This window comes from Alligator mississippiensis, chromosome 14 (assembly GCF_030867095.1).
Source record: "Alligator mississippiensis isolate rAllMis1 chromosome 14, rAllMis1, whole genome shotgun sequence".
In the NCBI taxonomy this organism is placed as follows: Eukaryota; Metazoa; Chordata; order Crocodylia; family Alligatoridae; genus Alligator; species Alligator mississippiensis.
The window spans coordinates 15,028,882-15,047,708 of NC_081837.1; the positions used below are offsets into that span (position 1 = coordinate 15,028,882).

Here is an 18,827-nt window from a genome sequence, read left to right on the forward strand (position 1 = left end):
TGCCGCGCGCTGGCGGGACAACGCCCGGAAGGGAACCGGGGCCTGGAGGACACCACAGCTCTGCGGCTCAGCTCCCTGCGGACCGCGCTTCCCGCAGCCCCGCCCCCGGCGCGGTGCAGGCCGGGAGTTGCAGTCCCAGGACTGTAGGAGGGGGGTGTTGCTGCTGTGACGTCACCCCCCGCAGGGCAGCCGGGCGTTCTCTCGCTTCCTGGCATGCGCGGCTTCGCCAAAAGGCCCCGCCCCTCGGCGCGGTGCAGGGTGGGAGCTGTAGTCCCGGGGGTGTCGCGGCTGTGACGCCATCCCCGCGCGCGGCGGCCGGGGGACGATGCCGCGGACGGGTGAGGAGCTGCCCCCGGCCAAGAGAGCGAAGGCGGCGGGCCCCGGCCCCGGCCCCGGCCCCGCGCCCGCCCGCCGAGCCATGCTGCTGGCGTCGCCCGGAGCCAAGCGGCCGCCGGCCCCCAGCACCGCCGGGGAGGCGCAGCGCCGCAGCCTGCCCATCTTCCAGGCGCGGGGCCCGCTGCTCGCCCGGCTCCGCGCCCTCGACACCGCCGTCCTCATCGGTGAGTGCGGGAAGAGCTGGGAGGGAGGAGGCAGAGGGGCGGTTGCAGCGGAAGATCGTCGGGTCCAGCCCCCCGCCCCAGGGGCAGGAAGTCGGCCGGGGTCACAGGATCCCTGCAAGATAAACGTCCAGATGTCTCTCACGGGAGCCCAGAGTAGGTGCTTGCACCGCCTCCCGGGGGCGCGAGGCTGCTCCAGGCCTCGGGGAGGGAAGCACGAGGCTGTTTTGCCCCTTTCCAGCTTGTCGTTAAGCCCCTTCCCCGTCCTCTCTTCTGCCAGCGCAGGATTATTTTGCTCCACAAAGAAAAATCACCGTCCAAAATGGGGTCCTTGGGTAAAGGTACCTTCCCACGCCAAACTTTCAGAAAGGCTCGCTAGCTTCATTTTCTTTCCTCGTGATCCTGAGACGCTTTGTGCCTGACTTGCAAGAGCCGAAGGCCTGCAGCCGTTAGGGACTTCAGCTGCAAAGATTCGGGGCCCGGCATTTATGAAAATTAGGCGCAAAGTGCCTGCATTTCCGTGCACGCAATCAGTCGGCACTGAAATCTGGCGATGATAATTTTCTAGGCTGGGTATTCATAGTAGTTGTTTCATCTCCGTGTTTTGCGGTTGGCGTTGCTAAATATATACTGCAATATGCCTCTTGACATTTTGCAGCTGTAGAATAAGGTGAATTAATTTCTCCCTCTTTCCCAGTCTGCAGCTGTGGAAATTACATTCGGCTTTGGCTTATCATGTGTCCTAGGAATTTCACAATCCTATAATGCAATATCTTCTCATTGTCCTTTTTATTCCTTCTCCTCGGGTCCCATCTCATTGTCTTCCCTTGCTGCGCTGGCTTCTAAGCCCTACTCTGTGTGTCAAGATACAATAGGAAAAGGGAATAATTACTAGATTTGCTGTTAGTGCACAATACGCACGATTCACTTGCTTCATTACGTGTATTTCCATGCAGTATTGTGTTGTGTGAGTATATTCTCTTAGAGCTGCATCAGCTCCTTTCTGGCCGTTGTTGTATTAATAGCATCCCCGTAGCAAGATGGTCCTAGAAATCTCTACTACTTGCTTGACTGTGGTGAAAGTGGCAGTATTATCCTCCACAGAAAATTAAAAAGGCATGGAAGACATTACAGCAAATTACTGGACAGGGATAGTCTTGTTCTAGGTCCCTAACATGATGGTTTTCTGCACCATGAATGGTTCTTAGGTGACATTGCAAAACAAAACACAGATTAGAAGTTGAATATTTCATTATGCGAGGGAAAAGTAAAAAATGCGTATCTTTAAAAAAGCCACGTTCCGGTGTCATCTTGGTCTGTCAACCTTGCAAGCTCATCGCAAAACATTTATCGGCATCCACGCAATCCATATCCCGTTGCTTATCAAAATAATCTCGACTGCCAGTAATGTTCATCGTTAAAAGGCTTGTGGTGTTGGGCTGGGTAGAAATTTCTAGGTCTGACTTGATTGAAAGGTCCGTATGGACTTTCAGGACCTGAAGATAGAAAAAAGAACAACGGTAAAGCTCCGGGACCTGGCACAGGTGCCCATGATGCATTGGTTGACATGAAAGGCTTGTGATCCACACATCTATGGAGCCAGCATTGAACACTGGACTCGGGATCTGTTGGGAGAGGGATGGCTTCAGAATCAGGGCAGTGTCTCCTGTTTGTTCCACTCCCTGCACAGGAAGCTATCTGGCTTGGCTGCTTTCTGGTTCCTTGTTCCTACTTTTACTGCCGTACAAGAATCAAGAAGGCAACAGGCCTCTCCAGTTCCTTGTATGTCTAATATATTCAGTCCTTTATGAGGAGTAATTCCTGTTCTGGGTCACTGGATGGTCTTATACTTCTGAAATCAAATTTAAATACTTTTCCCTCACACACAGGCTACACAAATCAGACCCACAAGAACTGTAGTGAGTTTGAAGGGCAGTGATTTTGGCCTTGCAGTCACTTTCCTGCTCATTGTTTCTCCTGGGACCTGGAACCAGTTCCAAATTCACGTTCTCTGAAATACTGCGCCTTGTGCCAAACCACATTGGCCCCGAGTAACACAAGCATTTTGTTGTCAGTGCTGATAGGAACAAGTGCTGACAGAGCCTGTTTTTTATCACTCTCTGACATGACGGGCCCTTAATGCTGTGATACTGCCTTGCTAACTCATTGGCATTGTTGTTACAGCTGGCAATGTGAAGGTAGTAATTAAGGGGCATACAAGTGGGATAGAGCTTTTTCTTTGAGGTAGCCCTCTGTGATGGTGTAGAGCTCCTGCCCATCCTTGTTTCATAGTTGGTAGGGTCAGTAGGGACCTGAGCAGATCATCAAGTCCGACCCCCTGCCATGGGCAGGTAAAAATGCCCCCGGCTAGGTGATCATCTAGCCTCCTTTTGAAGACCCCCAGGGTAGGAGCGAGCACCACTTCCCTTCGACATTGGTTCCAGCGCCTAGCCGCCCTGACTGTGAAGTAGCGCCTCCTGATGTCCAGCCTGAACCTACTCTCAGTCAACTTATGGCCGTTATTCCTAGTTACTCCTGGTAGTGCTTGGGGGAACAGGGTCTCTCCCACTCCCCGCTGGTCCCCCTTGGGAAGTTTATAGGTGGCCACCAGATCCCCTCTCAGCCTTCTCTTGTGCAGGCTGAACAGGTTCAGGTCCCATAGCCTCTCCTCGTAGGGCCTGCCCTGCTTCCCCCTGACCATGTGAGTGGCCCTCCTCTGGACCCTCTCGATGCTGTCCACATCCCTCCTTAAGTGCGGTGCCCAGAGCTGGATGCTGTACTCCAACTGCGGCCTGACCAGTGTTGCATAGAGGCAGAGGATCACGTTCTTGGACCTGCTCATGATGCATCTGTGGATGCATGACAAGGTGTGGTTGGCCTTCCTGACTGCGTCCCCACACTGTAGGCCTGTGTACATCTTGGAATCAATAGTGACTCCAAGATCCTTTTCTGCCTCTGTGCTGACGAGAAGGGAGTTCCCCAGCCTGTAGGTCTGCTGCTGGTTTTTCTCCCCAGGTGCAGCACCTTGCACTTGCCAGTGTTGAAACCCATCCTGTTCTCATCCGCCCACCCCTGTAACCTGTCCAGATCTAGTTGTAGCCTGTCCCTCCTTTCTAGTGCGCCCACTTCTCCCCACATCTTAGTGTCATCCGTGAACTTGAACAAGATGCTTTTCACCCCCTCGTCCAAGTCACTGATGAAGATGTTGAACAGTGCAGGCCCAAGGACCGAGCTCTGGGGAATTCCACTGCCCACATCCTTCCAGGTCAAATATGACCTGTCCACCACCACTCTCTGGGTGCGGCCCTACAGCCAGTTTGCGACCCATCTGACTGTGTAGGCATCGACACCACAGTTGCCTAATTTTTTAATGAGAATGGGGTGAGAGACAGTGTTGAAAGCTTTCCTAAAGTCCAGAAAGACTATGTTCACTGCAACACCCGCATCTAAGGATTTTGTGACCTGGTCGTAGAAGGCACCCAGGTTGGTCTGACAGGACCTGCCCCTAATGAACCCATGTTGGTTGCCCCTAAGCATAATCTCCCCTGCTGGTCCCTCGCAGATGTATTCTTGGATAATTTTCTCAAAGAGCTTCCCCAGGACTGAGGTAAGACTAATGGGCCTATAGTTTCCTGGGTCCTCCTTCCTCCCTTTTTTTTAAAATGGGGACCACATTGGCCCTTTTCCAGTCCTCTGGCACCTCGCCAGAGCACCACAAGTGCTCGTAGAGCTGTGTCAGGGGTCCCGTGATGTCCTCTGCCAATTCCCTCAACACCCTTGGGTGGAGATCATCTGGACCTGCTGATTTGAACACGTCCAGTCCCTCCAGAAGTTCCCTGACCCGGTCCTCTCTGACCCTGGGCCCGGCTATGCCTCTCCTGAGTTAGTCTGGGATTCCGGTGGGGGAGATGCCCTGGTCCCTGCTCAGAAATATGGAGGCAAAGAATTTGTTAAAGAGGTCAGCTTTATCATCTGGTGCAACCACCAGATTGCCAAGCGTGTCCTGCAGGTGCCCCACATTACCCGGAGCCTCCTCCTTACTCCCTATGTATTTAAAAAAGGACTTCTTGTTGTTTTTGATCCGGGTCGCTAGTCCCAGTTCTGTCTCCACCTTGGCCTTCCTGACCGCTCCCCTACAGTCTCGAGCAACAGAGGTATAATCCTCCTTGGTGATGGCCCCTCCCTTCCACTGGGTGTACGCCTCCTTTTTAGCTTTCAGACGTTCCTGAATGCCTTTGGTGAGCCATGGGGGCTTTTGAGCACTCTTGCCCCCTTTGGTTCACATTGGGACTGTCACCCTTTGGGCTTGCAGGATCGTCTCCTTAAGGAGCGACCACTCATCTTTCCTGCCTTGTGTTCTTACTGCTGAAGGCAAATCATAAGAGAATAAAAAAAAATCACTTACTTCCAAACTTCGTAGTAAGAAGCCCTCCCATGTCTACATGGTGCTGGCCCCAAGGCTGAAGATGCACAATTGAGCACATCAGTGGATGCAGAATTGGATAAATCTAGGATAGGAAATTTAAACCAAAGAGCAGGGAAAACATAAAGGTCTATCTGGGTTGGTCACTTGTGGGGAATCTCGCAGGCTCTGTTACCTGGAACTTTAAAGACCAGACTGAGCAGCTCATTATGAAGCTACCATGGGCCTGTTCCTGCAGTGGGAGGGAGACAGGTTGGAGAGTCAAATGCATCTTTCCCATGATTTGATTAGAGTGAGCCTTACTTTGAAAACCATACTGTGCACACATGTTCTGTAATCATGGATTTGGACCTAAAATGAGCCCTTATACTCTTGCCCCTGAGCTTCTGCCAGCTAAGACTTTGTTAATAAATGTGCTTATTTAAAAAAAAAAAAAAAATGGAAGGAGGGGAGGGAAAGAGGCTTGAGATTTTCTGCCCAGCAGCCCTATGGAAGTGACCATCTCTGTTTGCTTGATGTGCTCCAGGGGAAACAGGCTCAGGAAAGACCACTCAGATTCCTCAGTATCTCTATGAAGCCGGAATTGGCCACCAAGGCATCGTTGCTGTGACCCAGCCACGCAGAGTAGCTGCCATCTCCTTAGCCACCAGAGTCTCAGATGAGAAGAAGACAAAGCTGGGGAAACTGGTATGTTGTTATATGGTTCTTTTCAATAGTTGGTCTCAAGTAAAACAGTTGAGATGCATCATGGTGTTGAGTAAGTGGGGAAAAGCAGATGGTGGGAGCAGTTGTCTGAGCCCTAGAACAAGAAGGGATTTGGTTGTAATGTGCACTTAATAATGTGCCAGAATAATGATGCTGTTTCTGCATCCAGTCAGGGGTTGAGTGCTGCTTGGCTACCTCAGTACTTTAAGCACCATACCGTGTGACAGTCACCTGTGCTCTCTTGCCATATTCTCTGATATATTCCAGTGCAGAGTATAGTTGATGTCAGCAGTTGATGTCCAGCCCAGGCTGGCCCAGTGAACAGAGCTGTGGACCTTAGAAAATTATTAGAAAACCTGTGAGAGCAAGAAATAAATACAAGATTTGCCCATTGTTAAAGGAATAGACAGTAGCTTCCTGGAAGATTGGGATGTAGGAGAGAAAGGAGCTTCCTGGGTTTCTGAGTCTGGTCCCCTGCTGCCGCAGGCAAACCTGTTACATAATCTCTTTCATAACCGATACGTTGGTGGATTTAAACAGCAGCAGAAGTATTCTAGTGGGTGTATTTCCAGCACTCTGAGGGCTGAATGTTAGGCTTTTGGGTGACTTTCCAAGTAGCGGCCAGACCCTCTTGCATTCTTGGAGGTGCACATTGTGGGGGTGGGGAGTCATCGCTAGATTCATTTTTCTTTAAGTCAAGCTGCGTAATTAAAGTTCAAAACAAAGCATGTTTGTCACCAAGGTCTGCATCTGAACAAATCATATCTCTCGCCTTTCTCTTCTCCTTTCCACCTTGCAAGTTCCTTGTAAAGCACTTTTGTCTTTTTGCTGCTTCCCTGTGGAGCTGGTTTTGTTCTGGTGTATTAGGTATAGTCCATGTGTTACTTTTTTTTTTATAAATAACAGCTAGCCCTTTGTCCACTGCAGAACCGAGTTTGATGTTAATGCAAGTTTTGTATGTTAGCTGCACTTATTATATGGATTTTATTCTGTTTTAATATCCTGTATATATTAAAGTTAACGAGTCAGGTGATCCATTCCCTGGCTTCTGGGAAAGGGGGTTTATATCCTGAGCATGAATGTGTCAGATGTGCTTAAAGTGAACGTCCTGTCCTAGTTTATACAAAAAAAAAAAATGCTAAAGATGTTGATGGTTCTTGGATAGCAGCTCGGGCACTTTAAGTTTTAAGGCTTATAGATGCAAATAGATTCAGGTTCCTTCCGAAATTTCACTTGCGCTTCCAGTCAAATGTGGCTGAAGTGGTGGCTTTTGGGGTCATCAGGGACAGCGTTAGTGTATGTAAACTTAGTGCCTGTGGTTCCCCTCTGCACAATTGTTTCCTTAGGTTGGCTATACGGTGCGCTTTGAAGATCTTACATCTGAAGGAACTAGAATCAAGTTCCTAACGGATGGGATGCTTCTCCGAGAAGCCATTGGGGACCCCTTGCTGCGCAAATACAGCGTCGTCATTCTGGATGAAGCTCATGAGAGGACAATACACACTGATGTACTCTTTGGAGTGGTCAAAGCAGCACAAAAGAAGCGGAAGGAGCTGGGCAAATTGCCACTCAAAGTGAGCACTGGGTGGTGGTGGGTGGGGGGAAGGGGTGGCAGTGGGCATCTGAATGCAATTGGACTGTTGAGGAGGGAAGTGGGAGGGAGGTTTCTCTCTGGTATCTAGGAGTGAGGTCCATGGCTTGTTTAATTTTACTATGCTGGATACATCTCCTTTCCCAAAAAACAGCTTTTAGGTCTGAGGTAAACATCAATGCAAGGAGTTTAGCCATATGTGTGACAAAACCTTTCAGCGCCTTTCTCCACTCACTGTGTGGTCCCTGGGATCATGGCTATATGATACATGTTGTATAACTTCCCGAAGTGGGAGCTGGTGGTTTTAGGCTTGCAAATTGAAACGGTACTTCTTTTCTGTTATGAGTGCTATTTTTGCCCTTGGCTCCTTTGGGCATTGATCATAGCAACCTAAAGTGACTGGAATTTGCTAAGCGGGTTGTCAGATAGCATCTTGGGCTGGCTTTGTGATGCTAGCTGTGCCTTCTTCCCATTTAATAGGTGGTCGTCATGTCAGCTACCATGGATGTAGACCAGTTCTCTCAATACTTCAACGGAGCTCCAGTCCTCTACCTAGAAGGCCGGCAACATCCTATCCAGATCTTTTACACCAAACAGCCTCAAAGTGATTACCTCCAAGCAGCACTGGTATCAGTCTTCCAGATCCATCAGGTCTGTGTGTGTGGGACTTTGCATTTCTGTTGCCACTGGAAATTTCTCCTGTTCTTATTCCTCCAGTTCACAGAGTGGTTTTCCTGTGAAAGTTTAATTAGTCCTGCTTTTTTTTTAGACGCTCCCTGTCTCATAGAGTATGCTGAGAAGGTGATAGTCAGGTAGATAGTGCTTAAGTGAGAACATTACAGGAAGACATCGCACCTAGGGGAGTAATTTATTTGCATGCATTACTTGCAGTACTGTGGAGTCCATGAAGTGCTCCAGAATGGAGTAATGCCACTCTGATTATGCATAAGATTGCTTCCCTGATTTAGTGGTTGAGATAACTACAGAGAAAGTGGAAATCTATTCAAATAAAAGCTCATAAACATTTTATGACTACCACTAAGTAGCTGGACGAGTAAGTGCCAAATGGATAGGTAGCCTTGAGTTTTTTTCAAGGAAATGCTTGCAGCACTGTTCCTGGATGAGACAGCTGGTACATCTTCTCCACTTTGTAAGACTGAGACTTAGTGCTTCTTGGAGCTCTCTGTGGTAACTCTTAATGGGAATATATAATGGAAGACCATTAAATAAAGCATTAATGCCCTGTGTCTAAACTTGCAATCATAGCATTTTTGCAGCAATTAAATGCTAGTGTGGAGATAAAAGGAGATGGCTAAGCAAGGCACCTAAGCCCTTCTAACAAGCCTGCCCACACATGCTTATTCTTCTGTTATGTTATGCAACTCTCCAGTCCATCCAAATAAGCAATACACTCAAGGTTTCTGATTCAGCAGCTGGGCTGGTAACCACATGAAACCTTAAGTGGGTGAGGAGAGGCATGGAGAGATGTTTCAAGTGCCTTTAATAAAGCACTAGAAAAAGTGAAGGGCAGACCTTGCACAATGTTGAACTGCTACACATTGGTCTGAACTGCACCGAAGATGATACTGCATGAAACAGAAGCTTTAATTAGTTCTTTCCTTGTGTGTGTGTGGTTAAGATTCGATGCTGCAGTGACTCGAGCAGGTGCTGCAGCAAATGTCCAGTTCCTTGCATGGTGTGCACAAACTCAGCAATGCTCTCTGATTTCTCTGTCTCCTGCTATTAGGAGGAGAGCCCAGAAGCTTGTTTCTTGCTGATACTTGCTGCCTTCTTTCTGCTTGGCCTTCCCACTCCCTCCAAACCAGTTTATACCAATTTCTGATTTTTTTTTTTTTTCTTCCCTCTCCAAGGAAGCACCTTCTTCTCAGGACATCCTTGTGTTTCTGACGGGTCAGGAAGAGATCGAAGCAATGACTAAAACGAGCAGAGACATTGCAAAGCATCTCCCTGATGGCTGCCCGCAGATGGTGGTGTTGCCTCTGTATGCTTCACTGCCCTACTCACAGCAACTCCGGGTCTTTCAGTCTGCACCCAAGGTGAGCCAGGCCACCAGGGCAGGTAACCAGCATGCTGCTATCCAAGGGGGCTTGAAAAGAAAGGCATTTAGTTGTTTTGTAGGGTACCCCTGTTTGAGAAGCTAAGGATTTAGACCTAGTAACAATTAAGCCTGGAAATGCAAATAAGGAACAAAAGCAAAAATAGGGTTAAGTGGTGCTATGTGAAGCAAAGTTAGGTGACAAAACAAGACAGCTCCAAGGTTGTGAGTATGAAACTGAGACAGGGAGGTCTTGAGAAGCACTGAAGTGGTATGAGGCCTTGGACATGAGTAATTGCAGAATATACTTATTGCCATCAAAAATTACTCAATTTAAATAGTTTGTCATCTGAAACCAATTCAGGTTGGACCCAGTGAGCTTAGTTTTCTTTTATTATTTTGGATTAAGCGGTCAAAACAGAGATATTGTTTGTTTGTTTGAATGCCCTTGAAAGGCCATATGCCACCTGGCATAGATGGGTAAAATCAGTTTGCATTAGTCCTATTGCCTAGTGACACTAGGGTAAGTGGCTTCAGTCTGATGGTAGGGATTAGCTTTGATGCCTTAATATTAGCAGCTGTAGTGAAATAATTGGCTTGGATCCATGAGAAGAGAGTGGAGCAAGAAGACTGTGGGGCAGAGCCTTGGTGTTCTGTATAAAGTTTCCTGTGGACTGATGTCCATGCTGTAAAAAAAGTCTATGGTTGGTCAGTGTCTGGGTCAGGTTGAATTCCAGGGAGACTTGGATGTGCCCTAGAGTTAAGATACTTTGACAAGACTGCACATAGGAGTACCTACGCTGCTTCATCCTGTGCTGTACCTTTTCTGTGGATAAATAGGAGCTCAGGCCTATGGGGATCATAGACCAGTACCTGCCAGTAGCAGCGAAAGCAAAATTTAAAGGCTGCTCTGAAAACAGCCGTTCTGGTCTCCTATTTTGTTGTGGTGAGTACAGTGTGTCTGTGGTTTGCTTTTACTGACTGTTTTGCATTTGCAAACTTGCTCTTTATAGAGACCTGGTCAATAGTTAGAGCTTATTGGCTGCACCAGCTGGTACAGTGAAGCATAGTAGTTTAACTACAGTAGCCTGACCAGGTTATAGCCTGCTTAAAAGACATACAGCAGTGAATCTTGCACACTGAAGAAGACAGGTAGGGGCTCCTACATGACAACTAAGCTTTGAGATGGTTTTTGACTAGCTTTTGTTTGCTCTTCATCATAGGGGTATCGCAAAGTGATCCTGTCAACCAACATTGCAGAAACCTCCATCACCATCACAGGAATAAAATATGTATTGGACACGGGCATGGTTAAAGCAAAGAAGTACAACCCTGGTGAGGGAGGGCTCGTGGTGGGATGTATCGTGTGGAAATAGCTTTGAATTTGCTACGTGTTTTAGTTGGGGCACTGTCAGCAGTTAATTTAAAAACAAATCTTCTGCTGTAGGCTTGATTAACATGTCAAATTTCCTCCAGTCAGTTACAATCTTTTCTCCCGTGACTGCTACACCCCGGGTTAGAGTGCATGTGGGCCATCCATTTGGGAGGGGAAGACATCAGCTAAGTGTGGAAGTCTGCAGTCCTCCAGCACTATGAAATGACATCAGATGGGCACAGCACAACCTTGCTGTCTTCTTATCAGGCCTTTCCTTCAAGCCCAGCGTCAGTTGAGAGGCACTGGGCGTATTTGTATTGGCTGCACTTCTGTATGTGGGAAGGTTGTGGCTGATGTGCATGCTTTCACTTGTCCAGAAAGTGGCCTAGAAGTACTGGCAGTTCAGCGTGTGTCAAAAGCCCAGGCCTGGCAGCGGACGGGGCGAGCAGGACGAGAGGACAGTGGGATCTGTTACCGGCTGTACACGGAGGACGAGTTTGAGAAGTTTGATAAAATGACGATACCCGAGATACAGAGGTGAGGTTGGCATTCTCTCCCCAACCCCTGCTTTTGCTACTGGGTGCTATCCCTCAGCCAGATCGTGTGTGGAGGCCTGGAAAAGGAGGCCACTGGAGTTTGCAAGGGGCTATGGAGACCCATTAGCAGCTTTGGCTGAGGAAAACCATTTAAAGCTTGGAAAGGGAACTGCATACCCATTGTGTTTACCTTGTTCTCGCAGTTTAGCATAGCTGCCAGTGTCTTGTGGCGTACGGGCCTGTACCTGTTTGAGCTCAGGCATTTGCTGTCCCATCAGCCCTTATTGGGAGGAGGAAAGTACCAGAAATTAGAGGAATGGGATGCCTCTCGAGTCTTGTAGGTTTTTCTCTCCACTCTTTTTCAGTTTGTGTTGTCCTGTCCCATGTCATGGTATGAATGTTCCTACTAGGAGGCTTGTTGAGGTTACTAGGGGTGGCTGGAGGAGTGTGTTTGTACCCTTTGTTTCCTCCTAGAGCTCCTGATGGGGTCTCAGATGGGGTCAGTTGGGAGGACCCATCTTGGCTCACCTTAGTTATTATCTTTCAATCATCTTCTCTGTGTGTGGTGCCCCCTTTTCCTCCTTTTACCCCTCACCATTCCTGATGAAATGAATCTCAGAGATTTCCCCTGCAGCTGTGGTTATTCTTCCTTGCTGCACCTCACTTCACTTCACCATTGGGACTGGAGGTGCTGCTTGAAGAAGCTAGCTAGTCTGTTGTGGGAGTGCCAGAGTAGTGCGGCTTGGTGCTCTTGGTGTATTTGGGGCAAAATTGGGGCCGGCATTTCTTCTCATGAAGAAATGAACTATAGAGATGAAATAGCTACAGCAGGTTGCAGCTATTCAGACCTGGAGGAGTGTCCTCGACTTATTTCCAAAATAAGGGTTTTGTCTCTCTTGTGCTCACAGCCTCCCCAAACTCGGGATGATGGGGTTCAACAGTTACCCCTGGGCTGCTCTCCCTCAAGGGGCAGAATTTCAGGGGTGCCAGTTGAGCAGGTTTGACTGAGTGACCTCGACAGCCGAAACAGGCGACTGATTCATTTCCTTTCCTCTCTCTCTTTTGGCAGGTGTAACTTGGCCAATGTGATGCTGCAGCTCCTGGCTCTTAGAATTCCCAATGTGCTTACTTTTGATTTTATGTCCAAACCATCTCCAGGTAAAGGGATGCGTGGGTGTAGCCTTGGCAGGAATGAGCAAGTGGGTCATTGAGGAATTGTCTGGAAATAAGTGTTGACGGAGCTGATGAGAACAGAGAGTGGAAAGGAAGTGCAACACTGCCTGTACTACTGCATGCTCCCACAGCCAGTTTAGCTGGCAGGTGAACCTATACAAATTTCCTGTCATCTGGAAATTCATAGAAGTGCTTGCTGTCTGCATTGTCACAGCAGGCACGCTGATGGTGGAAGCTGGGGAATTCAACTTCCCAACAGAGTGAGGAGCACCATGAGTTAAGAGTAGGTTTGAGCTACAGTGAATCAGAAGTTGGCAATGGGGAGGGTGGCTGCTAGAGAAGGAAAGGTAATTTGAAGAGGTTCTTACAGAGCTGCTAGTAAAGGAGTGTGAGGTCAGCCTTAGCTTTGCATCTGTTTTTAGCGTTTAAAAGATATGAATGGCTCTGGAGACTAATCGCTGAACAGGCAGAGCACGCCGCTGCCAAGATCCTTTCTTCTGACCTAAAGAAACTCTTTAGGCCTTTTCACTTCTAGCCAACAATGGTGCAAGTCACTGCACCTTTTTGTCTTTGTAGATGCGATTCAAGCAGCCATTGAGCAACTGGATCTGCTGGGGGCTGTGGAACGGAAGGAGGATCAGCTTGTCCTGACTCCACTGGGAAGGAAGATGGCAGCATTTCCTCTAGAACCCAAGTTCTCTAAAGTAAAAACTACAGGCAGTGAGCTCTTTATTTTTAAGTGGATGTTGTTTTATTCGTGATTAATCTCTCTTATTTCCGAGTTCCTTAAACTGCTGTTGAATCAAAAGTAGGAGGTTCCATTTGTGTTGAGTTTCTTACAGCTCCCTTTCTGATTTCACAGCCAACTTCCATGTCAGGTGCAATGATGCAACAGTTTCTGTACTGGTGATGTCACCTGGTACATTCTGAGTAGCACACATGCAAGGAGAAGCAGTGGATGCATCTTCTGACCTCACTCTTTATTGACTAACTTCAGTGAGTTGCTGCTTGCACTCCCAGATCCCTGAGTGAGGGCTTCATGGATGCAGTGGTGCATGTCCTGAGCTTCATAGCATGTATTAGAATAGCCTTGGTTTGCTTTTACAGGCACTGGGCTGGTTTGCCTCTGTCATATCTCGCCTCTATCACATCATATCAAGAGAAATTTTATAATCTTGTTCACTCAGCTAATGCTTCTCATACTGAAATGAAGCTCAGTGGCCTGAAAATCCCAGGGTGGCCTGTAGTGATCATCCCTAGTGATAGGTACAACCTTGGACACCCTCCAGGGCTCTGATAGAGTGGTTGATTTTTCACAAGAGAAGTTAGTCACATGTTCCCAGAAGGGCTGCTTTCAACTGTTCCCAGTTCCTGCATAAATAAACCTATTTTGAAGTGTTCCTAAAATTAGTTGTCTGTGTTCTGATTAGCATGAGTGTGTCTATATATCTTTGTCTGCAATAATAAATGAAGCTTAGCTTGTTCAGGTAAGGAAGCCTTAAACAATAAGCCTTGATGATAGAGTTATTATCAGTATCTCTTTAATGTTATGAGGAGCAGTGTTGCATTGGCAGGAAGATTAATAAGCCGTGGACACCAAGATGTCTTTTCTCACCGTCTTTTATACCTTCAGAACTAAACCTAGAGTTCCCATCTCTCTGCTGGCTCATACTGGCTTTTAGCCTAACCTGCAGTAATTATCTTCTGAACAGCATCCACCAGGGTTACTATGGTAGCTGGTAAAGTCCAGTAGCTTTTGAGCTGGTGAAACCCACTGAATCAGTTCTCTGTGCTTCACAGACCATCCTCGTGTCTCCCAAGTACCACTGCACAGAAGAGATCCTGACCATCATATCCCTGCTGTCCGTGGACAGTGTGCTTTACAATCCCCCGTCCCGGCGGGATGAAGTGCAGGCTGTCAGGAAGAAGTTCATCTCCAGTGAAGGGGATCATCTTACCCTGCTTAGTGTCTACAGGGCCTTCAAAAGTGTCAGCGGCAATAAGGTAGGTGATACCTCAGCCCCTGCAGATGCCAAAATAACAGACTTCCTTGGGGACATGATGTTAAGACTTTCTCCTTGTATATCTGTACAGCTGGGTAGCCTTTGTTGCAATTAGTAGAGTATTTACTCTTACAAGACACTTCTGAGATATGGAAGGACTGACTATTGTCACTTTACAGATGAGGATAACTGACTTGCCCAGGATCTCACAAGTGTGTAGTGGAGCTGGGAACTGGAGTCCTGTTGATGGAATTCCAGTTGCAAAGTGTGGACTAACATGAAAGGCCAGGGATTGCACTTGAGCACTTCCGTGTGTGTTACAAAGACACTGAATACGTTTGATTTGTCTGGTAAATACAAATAGCATTTGCAGAATTGGCAAACTCCCCAGTCTCATTTCTCAATGTGTAGAAGAGAACCATCTCCTGTAGTGCCTTTCTTACCTCTGGGTGGAGCACGACTACTATCCAACAACACACAGCAAGCCCACCAAATGGTTTAGGATAGGAAGTGAAGAGCAGTGCATCTGATTGGAACTGCTGGAGAGATTTTTAGATAGGATGGGACGGCCAAAGCTAGGAACCAAGCCGGCATTGTTCTCTTGAAAAAAGGATCGTGATCTTTAAAGATCATAAGTGGTTGGGGACTCTGCTTTACCCAAGGCTGTCTCCAGAATGCTTCGGGAAGAAGTGGATTGTTTTATCTCCTGCTTGCTCTCTTTCAGGAGTGGTGCAAAGAGAACTTTGTGAATGGCCGGAATATGCTGCTAGTATCAGATGTCAGAGCTCAGCTCAGGGACATATGTGTAAAGGTAATTCTTTGCAATATGACTTTTCTTCCATTGTTGGCTTTGTATCTTTTCTGCCCCCAAATGGTTTCTCTGTCCCAGATGCCAGCAGAGGGAAATGCATTCATAACTTCAATTCCAAGTCTAAGTGCTGATGAGCTTGGAACTGACTCAGTCTCATAAAGAAGTCAGCTTGGCCTTGTCCTGGGCGGCAGATCTGTGGGCATGTCTTAAAGGTAGTTAGCCTGAGCTAGCCTAAATGATATTGAGCCATCCTTAATGCAAATCCTTGTCTATGCCAGATCCATGTAGTTATGTCCAGAATGATTCTGATCTAGCCTGTGTGCTGTGAGGGGTTTCTAGTGAGATATTCTATGGTCCTAAGCAGAGCACTGAAGTGGCTTGCTTTAATGAGCTAATCTGTGGGATGTGTGCGCCGGCCAGTTTGCTGTCTTGTAGCATGAGGCCTGTCTCAGTAATATGAGAACAGCACTTTATGTGGATAACTTCCAAGTGGAGTTGTTCACTGTTTGGGTGGACAGTTGTGAAGATGAAAGCACATGATGTGACACTGAGAACTTTTAATTAGGCTGTCATTAAGTGTGCACTACTGAGTGGCTCAGAGCTTGCCTGCCTGACTGCACAGCTTCTCATCTCTGTGCATATGGTGCAGGAGTGCCGCAGAAACGGAGCAGGCAACTGTGGATTTCCAGCACTGAGCCAAGATAGTTGAATTCTGGTGTAGAAGGGAGGTGATGGACAAGAAATTACAGCTCAGCTGGAACTGTGGGATAGTAATGGAGGATTAACAGCACCTGGGCTAGATCTGATCTGCATTTTCATGGCTGGGTAGGCAGCTTGTCAGGTGGGGCTGGAGGAAAACCTGACCCTATGTCCTCAACTGCACATGTTGGTGTAGGCTTAATGCACACCGCCAGGTAAGACTAGAGGTTCTTCAGTATAGTGGGACTGGGGATTATACCTGGGCTATAGCTTGGCCCATCTCCACAGGGGAAGACATCGGCAGTGTTGGAGTTTGCATTCCTGTTCCTTTTTGAGCCCGTGGCCTTGCAGAAGCCCATCCTGGCTTACATGGCAGCCCAACTCTAGGTTGGTGTAGGGAGCCTGTATGTAGGGTGCTATGTTATCTCTCTCTCTCTTGTTCCTGACCAGCTCTCCATGCCCATCGAGTCCTCCCGGTCGGATACGGGGAACATCCGCCGCTGCCTAGCTCACAGCCTCTTTATGAACGCTGCAGAGCTACAGCCAGATGGCACCTATGTCACTGCAGACACCCACCAGCTGGTGGCCATCCACCCATCCTCTGTCCTTTTCCACTGCAAGCCAGCCTGTGTCCTTTACAATGAACTGCTTCACACCAACAAATGCTACATGCGGGACCTGTGTGTGGTGGATGCAGACTGGCTGTATGACGCTGCACCAGATTATTTCCACAGGAAGCTAAGAACAGCCAAGAACTGACCAGTACTTGGTGATGTTGGACAATCTGCCTGGGATTTTTAGGGTCACAATCAGATGTTTTTTGTAATGAACAAACAGAAGCAAGAGAGCTTTGCTTTGGCAATCAGGTACAACCTTACAGAAAAACAGCTTCTTCCTGAAAGCTGGACCTCGCGAATCTCTGCTGGCTTAGAACAATCATCCTTGGTTACAAGGAATTATGTAAGGGCGAACGTAATGTATGCAGTATGTGTGTGAATCTATATATATATATATATGTATATAGTTGGGCAGAGTAAGGGGCATCAGATTCCAATTTTTAAGATGAGCTCAAGTTTTACTGGGGTACGTATAAAGAAATGAGATCCCAAAAACTCTACTGAGCAGATTTGAGTTTGGTTTTTTACAGTTGCCCTTGTATCCTTTGCAAGTTTTATTGGGGGAAAAAAAATTAAATCGTTCTTCTTTCTCTGTATAGATATAGGTATATGTAGAGAAAATGCCTTTTTAAATGTATGTTTTTAGGAGGGGAGGTGCTAATGTCTTTTACCTCATCAGACATCTCTGCCTAATGTCGGTCTCTCCGCCTTATTTTGAGGCATCCAAGGGCCAGTAAAGGGTTCCCTGAATTGACATTCATTGCCTGTGCCTGTCTGAGACATAAACCGTCTGGGCTCGATAGTCATGCAGTGCCCAAGAGCGGTTGTCAGCAACCTGTTAGAGCTGTTTTTACTCCTGAACATTATTTCTCAGAATATTTTGTGTGTGTGTAGAGATTAGACTGCCAGTGTCTGCATTTTGCCAATCGTGTTTGGCCAGTCGTCTTTGCCAGGAGAGGTGTCTCTTGACCCGACAGCCAGGCGTCAAAGCAGACCCCCAGGCCCTGTTCCAGACTAAGCCCAGCATGTTAGCACTAAAACCCCCCTCTAACTATGGTGCATGCACACACACCAAGCTCTATGTTTTGCTAACCTCAAGCACTATCTGATCTATTGCTTTAGCTAATCAGGCTATTTGGTAGCAACTTTCACAAAAAGACTATGAAGATGTCTGCTGGAGTCAGACTTCCATTGAGAACCCTTTAATCATCAAACACTTATTACTTCCATTAGGGCTTTACACCAGCATTTCTCTGCTTTTTCTTCCCCCCTTAATTTATATTTTGCCTTGCCTTATATTTTTTTTCTGGCATGGCAACATTTGTCATGTCCTAGGCAGTCTTTGCTGCTTACCCCGTTGGAGCGTCTAGCCATCAGTTTCTTCACTGGAGGAAAACATTGCAATAAGATCCAATCTTATTTTTTAATCCTGTGTTTTATACTAGAACTAAGAAAGGCTGGACCAGTCTCATTGCTCGACTCTAGAGCTTTCCCCTCGGGAACGAGCACAATGCGCTGCTCCATGTGACAGAGCAGGGGCGGATAAAAATGTAGAAGTTATTTTTGAACAATATCCGTGCGAGTACTTCTACCGGGACCTCTCCGAGAGAGGCAGCTTTTCAATTTCAACAGAAGTCTGTTGGTAGTTTTAGGCCGAGGTGAATTAAAACAGATTAGATTTCGAAAAGGGCGGGAGAGGGACCAGTTTTGTAAACGCAGTGTCACTGTGGAATAAAACGTGCTTAGTTTAATGCGAGTGGTGGTGGTATCTTGCTTTCTAAGTGATGCGGCGTTTAGTCCCCTCTTGCGTTCTTAAACATCCAACTTAAAAGAAAAAAGTGTGTGGCGGGGGTGGCTTACATTTTAATGGGGATCATATTTGCAAACCAGTTTTGACACCGTTAATTAACCGTGGGAACAACAAGCTGCTGCCTGCTGTGCGCGCAGGGGGGATGAGCTGTGCTTCCCATTTAAAACGTCTTTTCTGGGCACGAGCTTTGGCTACGTCTCGCTTGTCCTGGAGCAGCTTTGTTCTGCTCGGTCCGCAAAAACTATGAGCAATCCTTCTGTAAAACCTGGACTTTGTTCCAACTAATCTGCAAATCGCTGGCGGCGAGGGGCAGCGTTGGCGTAAACCGGCGCGCTCCAGGTACGCGGCGTGTCCCGAGCGACCCCGGAGTCGCAGCACGCGTCCGTCTCTTCCCAGGCGCAAAGGGTGACACTTCGTGTTACGGGTGCCTGTCGAAACGTAGGCGCTCGTCTCGCTGACCCTGCCTCTTTC

The 18,827-nt window shown here is 47.6% G+C and overlaps 1 protein-coding gene across 1 annotated transcript; it reads left to right on the forward strand.

Annotated features, from left to right (window-relative positions):
• The first annotated feature begins 325 nt into the window (after nt 1-325).
• On the forward strand, nt 326-18,297 carry DHX33 (DEAH-box helicase 33). The gene is made up of 12 exons (XM_006263247.4): nt 326-560; nt 5,507-5,667; nt 7,032-7,259; nt 7,757-7,927; nt 9,148-9,333; nt 10,556-10,667; nt 11,085-11,244; nt 12,313-12,401; nt 12,993-13,120; nt 14,217-14,420; nt 15,144-15,230; nt 16,380-18,297. Exons 1-12 carry the CDS (start codon nt 326-328, stop codon nt 16,686-16,688), a joined length of 2,070 nt encoding a protein of 689 aa, XP_006263309.3. The 3' UTR covers nt 16,689-18,297.
• Nucleotides 18,298-18,827: the final 530 nt, after the last annotated feature.